This window comes from Sciurus vulgaris (genome assembly GCF_902686455.1).
Source record: "Sciurus vulgaris genome assembly, chromosome: 1".
Lineage (NCBI taxonomy): Eukaryota > Metazoa > Chordata > Mammalia > Rodentia > Sciuridae > Sciurus > Sciurus vulgaris.
Genome location: NC_136461.1, coordinates 14,805,838 through 14,823,619, shown reverse-complemented (window position 1 = coordinate 14,823,619; position 17,782 = coordinate 14,805,838). Strand labels below are relative to the sequence as shown.

The following is a 17,782-nucleotide window of genomic DNA, read 5'->3' as shown; positions in this document are numbered from 1 at the left end:
ACACACACACACACACACACACACGCACACGCACACGCAGCTGCAGCGCCCCGGGTCATACTCCAGTGCAGGCACCAGGCAGGAGACAAAGGTCGCCGAAACTCCCCGCGCCCCGCAGCGGACACCCCCGAGCCTCTCCCCGGCTTCGCCTGCTCTCAGAGCCAGTCTCGGCGGGTCTGGACTCTGCACCTCGAGGCTCGAGCCCGCGCCGGGGCTCCGAGGTCCCCAGGCAGCCCGGGCCTCTAGCTCCCGGCGCGCGGAGGGTTAAGGGGCTCGCGCGGGGGGGCGGGGGCGGTCCGGCCTCCGCGCTTGATTGGCTGCGCCGCCCGGGCCCGGGACCCCGCGCCCCGCCATTGGCCGGCGGCCGGCCCCGCCTTCCTGGGGGTCGGCGCTGAGCCGCGCGCTCGCCCGCGGGGAGCCGAGCGCGCCGCCGGGGCCAGCCAGCCGCGCCGTCCGAGCTGCGCAGCGCCGGGAGCCGGAGCCGGAGCCGGAGCCGGAGCTAGAGCCAGAGCCGCGAGCCGGGAGCCGCGAGCCGCGAGCCGGAGCCCGGCCGGAGCCGAGCACGCGAGCTATGGTGAGTGCGGTTCCCAGCCCGCGCGCTGTTCCGGTCCAGCCTCGACGGTCCCCGGCAGCCGCGCCGCGGATGGCACCCGGGCCCGCCCGACTCGCGGGGGCTGGGCGCCCGCCGCAGTGCAGCCCCCGCTCGGCCCTCAGAAGCGTGGAGTCGAGGGGCGCCCGGGAGGGCTCGGCTCGCCCCGCCGCCCTGCGCGGGCTTCCTCGCGCGAGGCCGGTCGCGCGGAGCTCGGTTCTGGGCAGCTGGCCCGGACCGCGGGGAGGACTCGCGCTGGCCGGTTCGGCTTGGGAACTGTTGGTGCCGTCTGGTTTGGGGCATCCGGAAGTCCTTTCACCCTGCATGGCGTGGAGACCCTTGGCCGGGTCGGGTTTGAGGGTGGTGGTGGTTCCGAGGCGTCAGAATCCAGCTGGACCTGAGTGTCCGGGAGAGCTGGGGCGTTCGTTCTGGGGCTCCACTTGGGAAGTGGTGTGTGACTGCGCCGTGAGCACCTGCAGGGCTAGGCTGGGACACTCTGGGACTGCTGATCCCTGTGGCATGAGGGTTAGAGGCTGTCATAGACCAGGGGCACTCGGAGGCTCTACATCCAGAGAGCTGGCTCCCTGGCATCTCCCAGTAACGAGTCTTCAGAGGAGGGGCCAAGTGCTGGCGGCATGGGCAGAGCACCAGAGAATAGGGGGACCACAGGCAGATTTCATGGCGATCTCTGAAACCCCATAGGGAAATCCATTTGGGCCCGGCTGGGTCTTGAACGTGGTCCAGAGGGAGTTGTCTCCCACCCGGAGCCAAGGCCTTGGGTCACCTCTCCAGGGCCCGGGATTTTCTCTCCAGCTTGCTGTAGAGACCACCTGCTTCTCTTTGACCCTTTTCCAGTGGACAAGCCCCTCTGATTCTCTCTCCTACCAGTCAGGTTTTGTGCCCTGTGCAGTGGGTACAAGGCAGCAGGTAGCACAAGGAGAGAGGGATGCAGCCACCTCTATTCCTCTTGTGATGCTCCTGCCAAGACTGAGGGGCACACTGGGAACAGCTGAAGACCCCTCAGTGACAACCCAGGACCCCTCCCTGCTCTATTCAGCTCTGGAGGCTCCTTACAAATTCCCTTTCTCTTGCAGTCACTTCTAGAATCTTCTTCCTTATGCACCAACTGGAAGCTTCCTCCTATGTACCACCACCTACCTCTTTAGAGAACTGTGGCTTGATTCCACTTGCAAAGACACCCAGACACCATCTTAGACTCAGCCTGCCTCTGATTTAAGAATCCCCACTGGAATGCTCTGCTCGGTCAGTTTCACTGTTAGGGGGTGCATTACCTGTGGATCAGCACTGTACTAAAAAATCTTAAAATATGAGTAATAAAAGAGGATAAGATTTTGAGATCATATCATCCATTGTGCCTCTAAGCCCACTCTGACCTAAGTTATGTAGAAGGAAATCTTTTTTCCTCCTTAAAAACCACCATAAAGAAGGAAGAGGGAGAGGTCCCCACCTTGCTTGGTGATACTTTCCAGAGCCTTACATCTGAGAAGCCCCCAGCCCATCAGGAAGATTCCAGATTATGGCTTGGGTATCAAACAGGCTTGGGTTCAAGTTCCAGCTCCTCCACTTCCCCACAGGGACTTTGGTCAAGTTGCACCATTATCCCTTGGCTGCACTTGACTCATCAATGACATGAGATGGTCTTATCTCCTAGGGATGGTGTGGAGATGGGTTGAGATAACCCAAGTGAGAGTGTTTTGCTTGGATTTAGTTTAGTTTCCTTTCTTTTACAACCTTGAGCTCAGGTTGGGAAGTTCTACCTAATATCTGACCTATTTGCTAGTCTGGAAGAAGGATTAATGTTTTTCACGATGTGAGGAGAAGAGGGCAGTGGTATGTAGAGAATATTTTGTGTGTCATCCAGCAGAGGTTTTTTTGAACACTTACTATATGCCAAACCTTGTTCAGGGGAAGAAGAAACTCTGAAATACTGCGTTAAGAGAGCTTCCCCCAGTCCTTAAATGTCTACCCTGGTCCTCAGGCTCGGTTGTGTGACCTTAGGAGAGGTGGCACTATCACACGAGGAGAGAGCTGACTTCTGCCTGGAGGGATGAGAGAAGGCATCACTGAGCAGGTGGCATGTGAATTGGAAAATACATCCCAGATAGGGAACCTGAGTGACGTAGGAGCTGAGTGACATGGGACTCAGAAAGTTCAGAGTGGAGCTGGCCTGGCAGCTGCATGTGAGGGAGCCAGGCAGAGGGGCCTGTGGGAGCCAGAGCAGCGCTGGGCAGGCTGAGCTGAGGCTCCAGGTGGCTCGTGGAGCACCACGTGTGGGTGGGGTGGGGGCTGACATCAGGCTTCCTTGGGCCCAGTCATTTTGGATTCCCCCAAACAGGAGTCCCTGTGCCATGGTTCCTGAGCTGGGGCGGCTCAGGACAGCCAGAGTGTTACCCCTGGATCTCCTGCTCTGTGGGGTCCTTCCCCCCAGTGTGGCCGAGTTTCCCCTGGGCCCTCCTTTGCCAACCGCGTGGGCTGTTTCCTGTCGTCCTGCCTGTCGCGTGCTCCCACCCAGGTCTCCAACCCCTTGGCAGGGAGTCAGCGCTGCTCTTAAACCCCTCGGTGGCCAGCCAGGTGGGTGTGGAGCGCTCACGTAGCAAGATGAGGCACTGGGTTCCATCCTCGCTCCACCTAAAAACAAAGGTATAAAAAATACAATAACGTTATTGAAAGAAAACCCTCAGCGGACCCGGCCCCATCCCCACGCAGGCTGTGGGACAGGGCGCTGGGAAGACTCTCGCACCTCCTCCTTCGCTGTCCTCAAACCACCACCAACCAGGCGCAGAGCCGCAGGAGGCCGCGGGGTCACAGTGCCAGAGCAGGCGCAAGCTCTGGCATGTTTGCAAGGCCAGCCAGGTCGACGACTCCAGGGAAGGAGCCCTGCCCCGCGACCCCGCTCTGTCCCGATGCTGCCCCCCTGCCAGGCCGGGTCCGGGCCTGGGCCACAGCTAGGAGCCGTCCAGCCGCTGAATTGAGGACGGGGTCCAAGGCCCACGTTCGCCTCCTGCCAGACCACCAACTTGCTGTGTGACTGTGGGTCGGCCACCCTCCCTGTCTGTGCCCCCTTTCCTGCCAGGTGGAGCAAGTGTGCTCTGCTTCTCGGGTGCCACTGTGGGGACACGTGGATGTGGGACACTGCAAGCACCATGAAGAAAAGAGAGGCAGCATTATCGTTTGAAGGTGGGAGGCTGGCCTCCCACCAGGCCACACCCGCGCCTGCCAGCCCCCTGGGCGGGGTGCCTTGAGCGTGGAGGGTGCCGGTCCCTGAGCAGCCAGCACCTGCCTGGTGACGGGGTCACTCAGGCTGGATAAGCAGGGATGTCTTCGCCTTCCGTTAGGAGTAAACACGCGATTCCCGGCCAGAATCCGAGGGTCCGAGGAGTGGTCTCCGGAGTCGGCGTGGCAGAGTGCACTGGTCTGAGCTGAGGTCCACCCTCTGGAGGTTACAGGGAGGGGGACCTGCAGCCAGTGGTGACCACTTTGTGCTTCTGCTCCGTGTCTTTCACCTCAGTTGGCCAGGTAGGTGTCTGTGCCATGCCAAGGTGCTGCATTCATTTACTCACCAAAAACAAGTGTGCCTGCCTGGGGCCGTGGTCAGCATGGTGGTCGGCGAGGAGGGCACTGTGGTCTCTGCCACAGTCAGGTGGACAGGCAGACGTGGGCAGGAAAAGACAGGCCGGTGCCAGGGGAGCAGAGAGGGTACCTGACCTGGGGATCAGAAAAGGCTTCCTGGACAGGACATTTGAGCTGTAGCCGAACAAGTGAAGGAGTGGGACCAGGAAGGACATCCAGCAGAGGAATGAGCTGGCCAGGCGGTGGAGGAGGCTAGGGGGCGGTCAGGCAGGTGCACTCAGGGAGGGTCATGCTAGGGAATTGGGGCTCGATCCTATGGGCAGTGGGGAGACACTCAGGAGTTTAGAGTGAGGGCATGACACGGGAGAAGACCACAGCGACTGCTTGATGGAGAATGGCAGGGGCAGTTAGGCTGCTGGAGTGGCCCCAGGAGAGACACGGGTGGTCAGAGTACCGTGCACTGCCCTGCACCCCCACCCCACCCCACCATGCTGCCTGGAGTGGACGTGAAGACAGGAGGAGCTGGGGTCCCCGCGGCCCCTTCCTGCAGGCATGGGCCTTCCACCCCCTCCTTTCAGCCAGATACCCTCCGGAACCGCAGCCTAGGGCAGGAGGCAGGTTCCCAACGGCCCTGGAATGGCCTGGGGCGCCGCTGCAGGCATCCCTGGAGAGCGAGAGGGGGCGGCTGGCGGCAGTGCTCCCGGGTGCCCGGTCCACGCATTTCATTCATCCACAGATAGGTGCATGGAGGCGCCGCCTGTCTTGACAGCGCGACCGCCTGTCCTGACAGCGCGACCGTCTGGCAGGCAGCGGAGAACACCACACCGACCGGGAGCGGGGCCTGGGCTTCTGCCCGGCTCAGGGCCCCGAGGGCAGGGTGGCTGGGGTAACTGCCGGCCTGGGTGGCCGCTGACAGGCCTAGGCTCCCCCTCTTCCCCACGGGGCTCCTGGGGGTGGGTATGAAGAGAGGGGCAGATGTCTGGAGAGCCTTGAGGAGATCCGCCGAGGGAGGCTCTGACCTCAGGGCCCCAGAGGGAGCTGCACACGTGCTTCTAAGGGGCGCGTGGGAACCATGGGGTGCTTGCAGGTGGCAGGACTGAGGGGTGAAGTGGGCTCCTAGACCTGCCTGCCTGGCACTTGAATGTACTCTGCCGGGCATGGGGGTGCACCCTATGATCCCAGAGACTCGGGACGCCGAGGCAGGAGGATTGCAAGTTTGAGACCAGCCTCAGCAACTTAGCAAGGCACTCTCTCAAAATAAAAACAAAAAAGAGCTGGGATATAGATCCGTGGCGAAGTGGCCCTAGGTTTGATTCCCAAAACCTCAAAACAGACAAACAACAGCATCTCCCTGGTCTTCACACCAACCCCAGGCAGCAGGGCGATCCCTATTTTTGAGTTGTGAAAGCCGAGGCCCAGGGGTCACATAGGGAGCCAGGGGCTGGAGCGAGGCAGCAGCTCTGGCTCCAGCCCCCAGGGACAGGGACGGGGCTGTTGGGAGCTAACAGGACTGGATGCTGGCCAGGCTGAGCTGCTGGTTGTTTATCTGTCACCTTTGTGCTTCTGACGGAAAACCCTTTCCTCTCCATTCACTGACTGTTCTTGGAACCCGGTGGCAGAGCGAGGACTCAAACTCAAGCCTGTGACTCCCATCCCAGACCCCCGTGTCCCTGACCCCAGTACAGCCCCTCCCTGCCTGGCACTGCCCAGGGACCCCAGCTGTGGATGGCCCAGGCTTTCTGACCACATGCCCCTGTGGGCAGGAGGTGCAGCCCCAGGCCCAAGAGCCTCCTCTCCCCCAAACGCCCCCCCCACAGGTCCTGCCCTCCTTGGCTGGGAGAAAGGAGGCTGCGGCCAGGAGGAGTCCAGTTACCGTGTAAACAAAGTCATGTCAATATTTACCTCTGGCTGGAACCTGAGCTTCCCACCTCCCTGCCGCCCCACGGCCATCCAGGTGCACGTGGACGGCTCCTGGCTCAGGTCTGGCCACTGAGAGCAAGACCAAGGTGGAGACCTGCCTCCCAGCTGCAGTTGAGCCACTAACCCATTATGTGGCCCTGAGCAAAGCCCTCTCCCTCCTGGGGCCTCGGTCTTCCCCTCTGTAAAACAATGTGGCTGGGACGGACCAATCCAAGGGCCGTTTTCAGCAGTGACGTGTGGGGTGACGAGCCCACTGCCGTGGTTCAGAGCACAGCCTTGAAGCCATGCACACCTGAGCTGGCCTCCGCGCCCGCCGCTTGCCCCCAGCCTCGGTCTCCTCATCTGTGAGTGGGATCCTAAGGGCACCTGCTTTGGAGCTTGTGGGCGACTGGCCGGGCCTGGCAGGGCTCTTGGCACAGGAGAAGAGTGGGACAAATGGTAGTGGTGGTGGTGGTTGTTCCAAATAAACATTTTACGATTCTCTGAATCCAGACGCCGGTTGCGTCACTCAGAAATTGGAGCCAAGGGTGGGGCCTCTAACCTCAAGCCCGCCCACTACTTTGGGGCCACAGGCTGGGCTGGGGGATCCCAGGGTTGAGCACTGCCCCCCGCCCCAGCTGCCCAGGCTTTGGAGTTTCTTCCTGGGCCGAGGTCCAGGGCTGAAATGACCTCAGAGATGTGCCCTGAGAGGAGCGAGGGCGGGTAGAGGGAGCGGAGGGAGGAAGGACGCGTTTCCTAAGCTGCCCTTTCGCACAAGCTCCTGTTCCCAGCCCTGCAGAGGAGGGACTGGCAGCCCTGAGTGTGGCAGGGCAGGACAGGGACAGGGGACTGCCTGGTGGCGGGAGCGGGCCTTGGAGACCAGTGGGCCCAGATTCAAACCTGGCTGCGTCACTTTTTGCTGTGTCACTTGGGACAGCATGTCCCCTCTCTGAGCTGTTTTCCTCGTGTCTCATAAGGAGCGGTTGGAGCCCGTTCTGTGCAGTGGTTGGGAGCGCTGCCTGGGCAGGGCTTCGGAGGAGCTCGGCCGGTGCTGCATACGCAGGCGCTCCCAGGCCATCTGCTGCTGTGACTGGCGGGACCGCGAGGCGCTGACACCCGTGCTGGCCTGGGCAGTCCCCCAGGGCAGAGTGTGCCTTTCCGCACACTGAGGCGTGGAGCACCAAGGTGGGGGCGCGTCCTGACAGCTCGACACCTCCAGGCGGACACACCTACACACCACCTGGATCAAAGCACAGGACATGTCCACAGTCCCCATGGGGCCCTTGGTCAGCTCTCTGCGTTTCCTGGCCCCTCTGCTGGCCTGGTTTTGAGCGTCGGCCTGGTCTGCATGCGCTCACTTGTGCCTGGTTTCCTTCAGCTTCAGCAGCACCGTGTCTGGGGTCCATCCCATGGGGGTCTGCTCCAACCTCTGGTCTCTTTAGGCTGCGTTGTGTTGGGGGATGGACGTGTCAGTGTCCACGGAGGGTTGATCCCAGTTTGGGGCTCTGTGACCTTCTTGTGCGGTCTCTGTAGACCCAGCACTCTTGTCTCGTGACTCATACTCAGGAGTGGGTCTGCAGGTGGGGCTACGTCTGACCTTGACAGGAGCCGCCCATTTTCGGAGCAGATGGGTCTCCTCTTTCCTCCTGCCAAGGCTCAGCGGGTGTTTTGGAAGCAGGAGGGAATCTGAGGGCCTTCCCTGCCCCAGAGGCTCAGCTCCACTCCTGCCTTGCCCTGTCCCCACACCTGGCAGCCCTGGGCTACATTCTGCCCTGCGCTGAGCCTCTGCTTCACCTGGTGTCCTTCTGGGGTCCTGGCACTGGAGACCCCAGCCACTGGCTCTCCTGCTGTTAGGCTCTGTGGCCTTAGGCTGTCCTTCCCCTGCCCCATCTCAGTTTCTCCCGCCGGGAGGCCGAGGGTCCCTCCTTGGTGTGCTGTTTGCCCCTGCGGGCTGTGCTCCTCCGCTGCAGCTCTGTGCCCTGCGGCCTGGTCAACGGCTGCACCCCTCTTTGTGCAGCGTTCCGGCCTGAGGAGGTGGCGCCTGCCCGCCTCTCTCCGGAGGGACCCCTGGGAAAGTGGGGAGGTGCTCGCTTCTGGGTCCCCTCCCTGAGAGCGTCATCCCCCATCAGTCCCCCATGGGCAGGAGCCAGCACCTCCGGCCGAGAGCCCAGGGTCACAGGGAGTTCCCAGCAGGAAAACAGCAGGTGCAAAAGGCCTGAGGCAGGCCAGGAACGTGGGGTGTTGTGGGCGGCAAGAAGGCCTGAGTGACGGGGCAGAGGCAGTGAGGGGAAAGGAGTGGGAGGAGGTGGGCGTGCAGGGCCCGGGCATGGAGGGCCTGCCCGGAATCGGGGGGTTGGCATTTCCTTCTGTGTGACGGGAAGTCCCTGGAGGGCGCCAGGGGAGTGACTCAGTTTGGAAGTTTCCGAAGCCCTGGCTGCTGTGTGGAGTGTGGACTGCAGGGGGCAGGAGCGAGGCAGGGAGGCCGGCGGGGCGAGGGTGAGCCTGGCCTCCAGTGTGCACCTGTCCCAGGATCTGGATTTTATCTACTCCAGGGACAGGAGTGAGGGGACAGGGCTTCCTTCCCAGAGGCTTCCAGATGTTCCCAGCAGCAGGACACAGTGGGCAGATGTTGCCTCCAGAGCCAGACACACCTGTCGAAAAACCTCCACTTGAACTCGGGATTCTCTCAGAGTGACCACGAGCCCACGGCCCCCAGGAACCTGGAGGGCATGGGGCCCGAACTGCCTCCCCTGCTTCTGCACACTCTGCCTGCCGAGAAGTGAGGGAGAGGAAGTCATGGCTGCACGGGGGGCCTGTCCCCTCTGCCCTCTGGGCTGCTGCTCCCACGGCCGGGTGCAAGGCAGTCCTGTGGTTCTGTGGTTCCTGGTGTCCTGGGCTGGTTTGTCTCCTTGCCCCTGGGTGTCCAGGGTGGTGACTCGGCATCCTGCTGGGCTCCTGAGAGCAGTGGGCGGGCGAGGCCGGCAGGCGCTACGAGGGCCCACGGATCTAAGTAGAAGTGAGACTTCAGCATCATCCACACCAGCTTCCTCTTGGGGAGCCCGAGACTCTGCCTGAGGCCGCACAGCAGGTTAGACACAGCCAGACAGACACAGGTTCTGGTCTCAGCTCTGCCACTTAGTTCCAGCTGGCTGAAAGAGGTGACCATATCTGACCCACGGTTTCCTCCTCTGTGGACCGGGGTGAGGCTAAAGCCCTCCTCGCGGTGGCGCTGTGCTGAGCCGTTAGTGGTTCATGTGGCACTGAGAGGCTGGCAGGCTGGTGTGTGCTGCAGGTGCAGAGAATACTAGGGAGGCTCTGTCCCTGGAGCCTGGGAAGATCGGGAGGGTGGCTGCGTGCTCGCTGTCCAGTCCCGAGGAGTGCAGAGGTGAGAGACCTGTCGCGGTTCCGTCTGCTGCAGCTTATTCCTTTGCTTCCCCGTTGTAGGTGACCCCCGAGCACGCACACGTGCTCACGGGAGCTGCAGCTGTGTCCCCAGCACAGGGCAGACAGGCACTAACTGCCGCCCAGGTACAGACCGCGTGGCTCTCCACCTGCTGCATTGGTCCCTCCACAGGACCCCAGTGCCCGCGTGTGCTCAGGCGGTTAAGAGCAGGACCGTGGGGGCAACCTGAACTTCCGCCCCGGGTCCCCACTTACCTGTTGTGAGGGACCTGTCAGCAGCAGGTGGGTTTTCCTCTCTGAGCCTGGGTCCCCATCCGTGGAGTGCACATAGCACCTTCCCTTGTGATTGCAAATCTTAAATGAGAAAATACACCTGGACGGGCCTGGTGCACGTGGACTCAAAGAAGAGGGTGGCACCGTGACAAGATGGGCTTGTGTCCCGACCTCCCAGCCCATTCTTCTTTCTGTAGCTGCTCTCCCGAGCTTTCCGGACCCCTGACCCTCGTCCTGCGCGCACCGCCTCCGCCCATCGGGCACTCACCTGCTCCTTCTCATTCTCCCTGTGCGGACAGAGCAGGAGCCGGGCCAGCCCCGGTTTGAAACCCCACATCTACTGCTACCAGAGTGCCGTCGGCGAGTTGCTTGAGTCTTAGCCTCTGTTGCTGCATGAGCAAAATGGGATCGTACCAAACTCGGAGTTTTTAAATAAGTGATTGTGTTCTCGTAAAGTGCTAAGATGGGTGCCTGCCATACAGCAAGTGCCTAATAAATGTTAAGTGTTTTGCCACTAGGCAGTTTTCTGCTGGACAGAGCCCTGTGCCTTTTCATCTCCAATCCCAGCACCTGGGAGGGGTGGAGTCGGGAGGAATTCGGCTCTCTAGGGATCTATCTGTCCAGGACTTGTGTTGTCCTGAGGACACAGGGACTTCAGCCCTGGGCTGCCTATGGCAACTGCGAGGCCACGGGGAGACAGCGGAGCATTTCCTGGTGCGTTTTGTAACTGTTCCCTGCCCCCCCACCTGCACCTGGAGTAGACTTTGCATATAGCACCTGCTCAGATTGCCCCACAAACCGGGTAGGTAGCGGTTATTTGTTGTCGTTCAGAAAGGCGACCCAGGACTTAGGTGAGCCACCTGTCCACTTCACACTGCTAAGCAAGTGGAGGGACTGGATTTGCACCTCACTCTAGGCCGTGTGTTTTAAGCTACTGGAAGGAACACTGGGTCGCAACAGGCCATGCACCTGCGTGGAAACCCTGGGGCGTGACGTCAGGACGCCCAGGACTTGCAGGGCAGTGGCGGCCAGCATGGTGCCTGGACCGCAGCTGCTCCAGCTGGAGGCTGCGGGGACAACAGGGCACTGCTGACAGGTGGCTCCGCCTTCTTCCCGAGATTCTGCCTCAGCCCCTTAGGAGTGGGGTCCAGGATCTGTGTTCCAGAAGACCCCCTGATTCCAACACTGGTAGGCCCAGAGCACACGTTAAGTCCTAATTTATCATGGGCCTGCTCTGGGCCCAACACTGCCCTGCACATTTTATTTTGTCGTTTTAGTCATCAGATCACCTCCTGGTGGGGGAAACTGGTGTAAAGGGAGGCAGGAAGTCCTGCGAGCACTTCCGCCAGTCACCTTGGAGACGTTCTTAACTAGTATGTCTGAGGCATCTATTTCATCTTCAAACCAATCGGATGAGGAAACAGGCTCAGAGAGGTTGAGCAATTTGCCAAAGCCACACAGCTATCTATAGTGGCAGAGCTGAGATTAGAACCTGGGTCCTCAGCTCCTGAGGCCTGTGTTCTTCTGACACCCCCCTTGTGCATACCCCCTCACACAGGACAGACTCCAGCTCTGCCAATCACTGCTGCAGGTGAGTATAGGACCACTAATGGTGACGAGAACCACCTATTGAGACACCCTGGGTGTGAGCAGAGACGTGGTCTCAGTCGCACAGATCCCTCTTTATGACCAGCTGGTGTCAGAGGAGCTGTTCCAGGCAGAGAGCAGGGACAGGGAGGAGATCCCTGAGGAAGAAACACTAAAGGAGAGATCTGATGTGCTAATCAGGTAAAGAGATGGAGAGAAAGAATTCTAGGCTAAGGGAACGTAAGCACATGCAAAGGCCCTGAGGTGGCCAACCTATGTAGCATGTTCCACGGAGCTGGAGTAGAAGGCAAGTGGGAGAGTGACCCAGGGAGAGGCTGAGGATTGGCCGGGGCTGGGCTCTGCAGGGGCATATAGACCAGGCAAGAGATTTGGACTTTGTCCCTAGGGTGTGTGTGAGTGTGTGTGTGTGTGTGTGTGTGTGTGTGTGTGTTTTCAAACTAAACTTTATTTTTTAATTACTTTATTTTTAAAAGGCTTTTCTTTAATTTTTCCTATACCAAAATATCCCTTTAAAATCCTCAAAGGAAGAAAAAGCCAAAACATAGCCAGTGGGTTGGAGGTTCTACTCAAATCCAGCAGGGGTGGGAGCAGGGAGTTAGCAGGGTCCCCTTTGCCTTTTATTAACTCATGCCAGTGCCCAGTGAGATGGGCTTGGGGAGGGGCAGGGGTGGACGCAGGATGGTGCTGATCTGGGAGAGGGACTGAGGTGCGGGGGCCGTGGCTTTGACAGGTGAGAGCCCAGCGCCCAGAGGGGTTGTGTGAGCTGCTGGCTTCATCCAGCGGGAGCAGCAGGGCCCAGGTGCCAAGCTGGAGCCTCCTGCCTGGAGCCCAGGTCCCTGGCAGCAGCTGCTTTTGCAGGCCCCGCCCGGGCCTCTGATGGCTGCATCCGCCCCTGCCTCCCCAGAGTCCAGCGGCTTCAAGGGATGGGATGCGGGGAGGACAGCCCTCTGTCTTTGAAGCCGCTGGCGGGGGAGGGGCAGTGCGCTGACCTCCACATTCTTTCCGAGTGACCTCTGCGACCCTGGAGAGACCAGGGCCCAGGGACCCTGCCCTCCCAGTCTTCGTCAGAGTTCCACAGAAGTGGGGGTCGGGGCTGAGCAGCCCTGCCTGGGCTGGAACGGGCCTCCAGAGCTCTGCGGAGATGCCCCTGCTCGGAGAGAAAGGGGGCACAGGGGCCGAAGCCTGGCCCGGCTGCAGGGCTGGACTCCTGCCTGACGGGGAGAAGTAGGGAGGCTTCCTCCTCCAGGCCTCAGATGCCGGCTGCCGGCTGCCGCGAACCCCAAGGTGTCATTGAGGGAACGGGGCCTGGGGCCTCCCTCCTGGCCTCCAAGACAGCCGCAGCTCCCCAGCCACCTGATCCAAGCCCCCATTTTCTCAGGGTTCGGATCTCTGTGAGGCTGGGGCTCCCTTTTCCTCTCTGGGCCTAGAGCCTCCTCTCTCTCCCCTCAGCCCTTTCTCCGTGGGAATTGCCTCCAGACCCTCAACTGGGGCTCACGCCTCTCGGTGACTGGTCCCCAGCTTGCCAGGAGCCTAGGATCCTCTCACCCACCCCCACAACCTCCCAGGGTCGTGTCCCCCAGCCCGACACACAGTGGGCATTCAGGACTGCGCCTGCTCCTGCCACCCCCTGTCTCTGTGCCATTTTCAGGGCTCCTCCTGAGCCTCCAGCCTCCCCCTCACAGGTGTTTTGGGTCTTTGCCGAGGAGTGGTGTGCACATGTGGCAACCTTGCCTGGTGGCCAAGGACATGGTGGAGGAAGACTGAGCTGAGGGAGAGGGAGAAAACGGAGCCTCCAGGCATGGCCCCTGGTCCCCATGCCTGGAGGACCGAGGGGTGGCATGTCTGACAAGCCAAAGAACGTGCGCTCCACCGCAGGGAACTCAGCTGTGGGGCCGCTGTCCTGGGGGGCGTGCGCTCCGTCTGGGAAGGAGGTGGGTGGAGAAAGCCTCTGGCGGGTTCATGGAAGGGCAGGGGCACCCGAGCCTCAGCTGAAGTCACATGGCACTGCTACATCACCCGCCTTCACCGCCTCCCTGATCCGGGAGCAGGAGCTGGAGCCCACGTACTGAGCCTGAACGCTGAACTGGACCCTGTGCTGAGCAACAAGCGCCCAGACTTGTCTCCTGCCCAGGTTAGCGCTAAAGAGATGCGTTTCATTGTGTCCCCAGGTTTTCTTAGATAGGGGTCTTGCTATGTTGCCCAGGCTGGTCTTGAACTCATCGGCTGAAGCGCTCCTCCTGCCCCAGCCTCCTGATAGCTGGGCTGCAGGTGTGGTCATCGCACTTCACAGATGAGGAGCCGTGGGAGTGGCGCCCAGGCCCACAGGAGAGAGGTGGTGGAGCCAGGCTGCTTGCTGATTCCAGAGCCTTCTTTGCAGGCCCTGGGGAGCATCTGCCTTCAGGACTGAGAGTGCTCTGCCTGTAGCTCAGAAGGGCCTCAGGCAGCCGAGGAAGGGAGTGAACCGAAGAGCGAAGAGCGAGAGAAGGTCGCGCTGGAGCCCCAGCAGGGGGCGCTCCAGAGGGAGACTCGGTGCCCTTGGGAGGGGGGCAGGCCTCCGGGAGCAGGTTCCCAGCTGATTGAGGTGGCACTGTCCTGCCCTGGGGCACTCATGCACTTGATTGTGACTGTCACTTCTCTCCTCTGGGCCGGGGATGTCCCTGAGAACGGGGACCCTGGCTTGTCTCCCACTTGCACTGGGACAGGTGCTCAGGCAGGGCTGTGTTGGGCGCAGGTGGCTGGTCCTGTCCCTCTGGCCCTTAGGGACTTCAGTGTCAGCCAACCAAGAAACAGCTCAATACACAGAATTGCACCTTTCCGTCCATCGCTGCATCTGGGGTGCAAGGTGCTCCTTTAAAGATGGACGCCAGAGCAAAGCGCGGTGCTCCCGGCCAACTCCACTCCCTCCGCGGGAGAGCCTGCTGAAGGAGAGCCCTTTTCCTTCTTTGGTGATGTGTGAGTTTCGTGTTGTCCCCAGGTGGCCGTGAGTCAGCCCTGAAGCTCATTCAGGAAAGTCCTGAGGAATTTTTCTTCTCCATCAGGTTTTATTCGAGCAGGCCGGGTGACACCCAGGCCGGGTGACACCCAGTGACGCACTCAAGGTTGGGTAAGGAGGGGCGGGCACCTCCCGGCCGCTTGTCTCTGCACCTCTGCCTTTTTGTCCCCTGCCTTCCTGAGGCCCGGGGCCATCTCAGCCAGAGCGGGAGGTGGTTTAGTGACCAGAGGCTCCTCTAGCCGGGCTCAGCCCCGCCCAAGTCCTCTCTGGGGAAAATGAGTCACTTCTCCAACCCTGGGATGTTTGTCCCTGTGTGGGAAGAGGGAGCCAGAAGGGTGGGGTAGAAACAGCCTCCCTCTGCCCCCAGAAACGTCCTCAGCTCTGAGGAGCACTGTGGCCTCCGCTGGAGGGATGGGCAGCCCGACCTGGGGAAGAGTGACCCCAGCTCTGGTGGTCATCAGGGTCCCCCAGGGAAGACCTCTGCCCACCTAGAGCCCTCAGGGGGTGGGCAGCTCCGCTGCACCCCTCGTCAGGTTAGGAAGGTGCCTGAGTGGAGGCAGCAGGGTGCTCCTCCTTCCTGTCCCCTCTCTTCTCCTGAGTCCCGTGGTGTTTTCAGCCACCCGCTCCTGGGAGCCTGTGCCACCCTGTTGAATGGTCACAGGGATCTTGAGGATTTGGAAATCTGGCTTTAGTGAGGGAGGGAGACGTCGCGATGGGTTCGCTCAGTTAGTGACATGTGCCAAGCAGGGGGCGCTGGGCGGGGATCTCCTCCCTGCCTCCCTGGGGAGAGGCTGGCCGGGTCAGCCAAGTGCCCTCCTGGATCCCCCGGTCGTTTTCTAGGTGGCCTGAAGGAAATCCGTTTCCCTCCAGGGGACTCACATCTGTAAGACGGAGCGCCAGTCACCACAGCTGTGAAAAACAAATGACACCAGACACCCGGAAGCACCGTCTGAGTGTCTCCCTGAGGGACCTTCTCAGAGGCCTTCCCTGACCACCTAGTGGCCATTGCCCCCGCCACAACGGAACCTGCCCCAAGGTGGAGCCCACCCAGAACAGTGCCTAGTATCGCACAGATACCTGTAAAAAGCGTAAGTGGGAAAGTGAGGGCATGCGCGCCAGGCCGCGTCCGCCCCGCCTCTCCAGCTGCCCCTCTGGACGCTTGGCCTCCCCCCACCGACTCTGCTGTCCAGCTCTTGAGGTCTCATGCTTGGTTTTTATATCTGGGCTTTTCATAGCAGGCTACAAGTCTGCCCTGGGGAAGCGATGAAGCACTTTCAATCAAAAAGTGCTATTTTGGGGTAGAATTGGCACCAGTTTTTAAGATAAACAGAAACGAGACTTCGCCTCAGACTTTTAACTGTGTCCTTAAACCTGCCGGGCCTGGCTCAGGTCTCCTGCATCCCCTGCTGCTCCCCCGTGTAGCCCTGTGACGCCTGACCGCTACCTCTGTCCTCAAATCTGAGACACACGCTAGCACCTTTCTGCCCAAGTCCACACCTGTTCCATGTCACTGGCCTTTACACTGACATCCTTTTCCTGTTCCCGCGTCCCAGCCAGAATGACCTCTGCCTGTCCTGTCGTTCTAGCCTCTGCCAGTCCATGACAGTTTGTCAGACTCGTCTTGTTTCCCCGTGTTGGGCAGTGTTGGGGGTGCTGGCCAGGGGTCTCGTCGGATGCCCTTCCGCGTGGGCCAGTCCTGCATCCCGTCTGCGGCCTCTTCCTGTCTTTCTTGAGGACCCTGGTGGCATGGTCCTCAAGACCATTACCTCCTCCTCTGCCCTCAGCTTTGCTTTTCCCCTTTTCACTGATGAAGGCTACCTCTGTCCCCTCCTCTCCTGTCCCCACCTGCTGGTGGTCTGCCCCCACCCCCTCCATCCTTGGCACCACGGGCACAGTTGCTGGATGGAATTGAAGGTGTCACTGTCCCCCACCCCATTCTTGATGAATTCTGTGGCTTCCACCTCCCACTTTGCTCCTCTGGCCCTGGCTGGCCTTGGCCAGGCACCTGCTCTCGCGGCAGAGGGCGACCTCCGCCTGCCCTCTGCCTTCCTCCTCCCTGCGGCTCAGCCACAACTCAGAAACTCAGGTCTAGCAGCGCGGAGCCTGCTTCAGACCCTTCTGTGGCTCCCCATTACCCTGGGAGCCGGGCAGACTTCTTAGGGATCCTAAGCTGCTTCCCGCTGACCCCCGCCTGATCCTCTGGCCTCCTGCCGCAGCCTGTGGGCCTGCGCGCCCTCCCAGCTCTGGCCGTGCCCTCTTCCTCTCCTGCCCTTGGAGGTGAAGTCCGTGAGCTTGGAGACCTTCTCTGGCTCGCTCTCCCCCGTCCCCGCAGGACCTCGGACAGTGACTGGTGCACGGTCAGTGCTCAGTACTTACCTGCTGATCCAGCCCGTGTCTGTCACAGGAGCTCTGACCCAGTCGGGAACTCAGGGAGCGTGAGCTTACAGAGCTGACCTTAGGGAGGCGACATGCTATACGCGATGCGAGAGGCCACGTGAACTAGGTGGGAGGGGACGAGCATTCTGGGTAGGCAGAGCAGCATGTGCAAAGGCCCTGTGATCTAAGGCACTGTGAAAGACTTAAAGAAAAGAGTCACTAGGACCCAGGGTTGGGAGGGTGGGGGCAGGCTGTGAAAGGAGGCTGAACAGGTGACAGGGCCGAGCCTGAGACCCCTGTGGGCCGCTGTTGGGTTTTCTCGTATCCTCCGAGCAGTAGCAGGCTGCTGGTTTAAAGAGTGGGAGGGGATCGGGGGCAGTCGGAGGAGGATAGGGAGAGAGAAATGACCAGGATCCTTTCCCAGCTGAGGGATGGGGACACGCCACTTAGCCTCCCTGTCTGTAAAATGGGGACAGAACCAGCCACCGAGCTGGGCTGCCTGTGAGCAGGGTGGGACAGAGATGTGAGACACGGCCCTGTGGCTGACACTTGCCTTCCTCCCTCCCTCTGTGACCACTCCCCAGCCACAGCTGCCGAGAGTCACGGAGTCACCGGCAAGCCCCTGCTCCCGCCAAGGCCGTGCCAAGCACCGTGCACATGTGAGCTCTCTGCTCCTTGCCGCGACCCCAGGAGATAGGGCACTTCACTGTCCCCCCCTTTTATAGGAGGGAACAGAGGCTCAGAGAGCTTGAGTCACTTGCATGGAGCAGCGCCTACCCCCCCCCTCCCGCCGCTGCGCCTTAGGTCTGCACTGGCTGCTCCTGCAGGGCCCTGCCCCACCCCACCCCCTTCTGGGAGCTTCCTGAGCTGCCTGTCCCTCCTGTCCCTCCTGCCCGGGAGTCCCCTGTGCCATTCCCACAAGACTTCCCAGGGGGGTGGCGAGACCTTTGCTGTGTCTGTCCCCAGCCCTTATCTGGCTTTCCCCAAGGCCTTTCTGGTTTGTGTTAGGGTTGTTTATGTCCCTGTCTCACCTCTCCCAGGAGAGACTCCGG

The 17,782-nt window shown here is 60.9% G+C and overlaps 1 protein-coding gene across 1 annotated transcript in view; it reads left to right on the top strand.

The window, feature by feature from the left end:
- The first annotated feature begins 411 nt into the window (after window positions 1-411).
- Window positions 412-17,782, top strand: part of ECE1 (endothelin converting enzyme 1) — a 93,361-nt gene continuing 75,990 nt past the window's right edge. Inside the window, exon 1 of the mRNA XM_079104667.1 lies at window positions 412-574. Coding sequence (XP_078960793.1) covers window positions 572-574 — 3 coding nt within the window. The 5' untranslated portion in view covers window positions 412-571. The remainder of the gene's footprint in view (window positions 575-17,782) is intronic.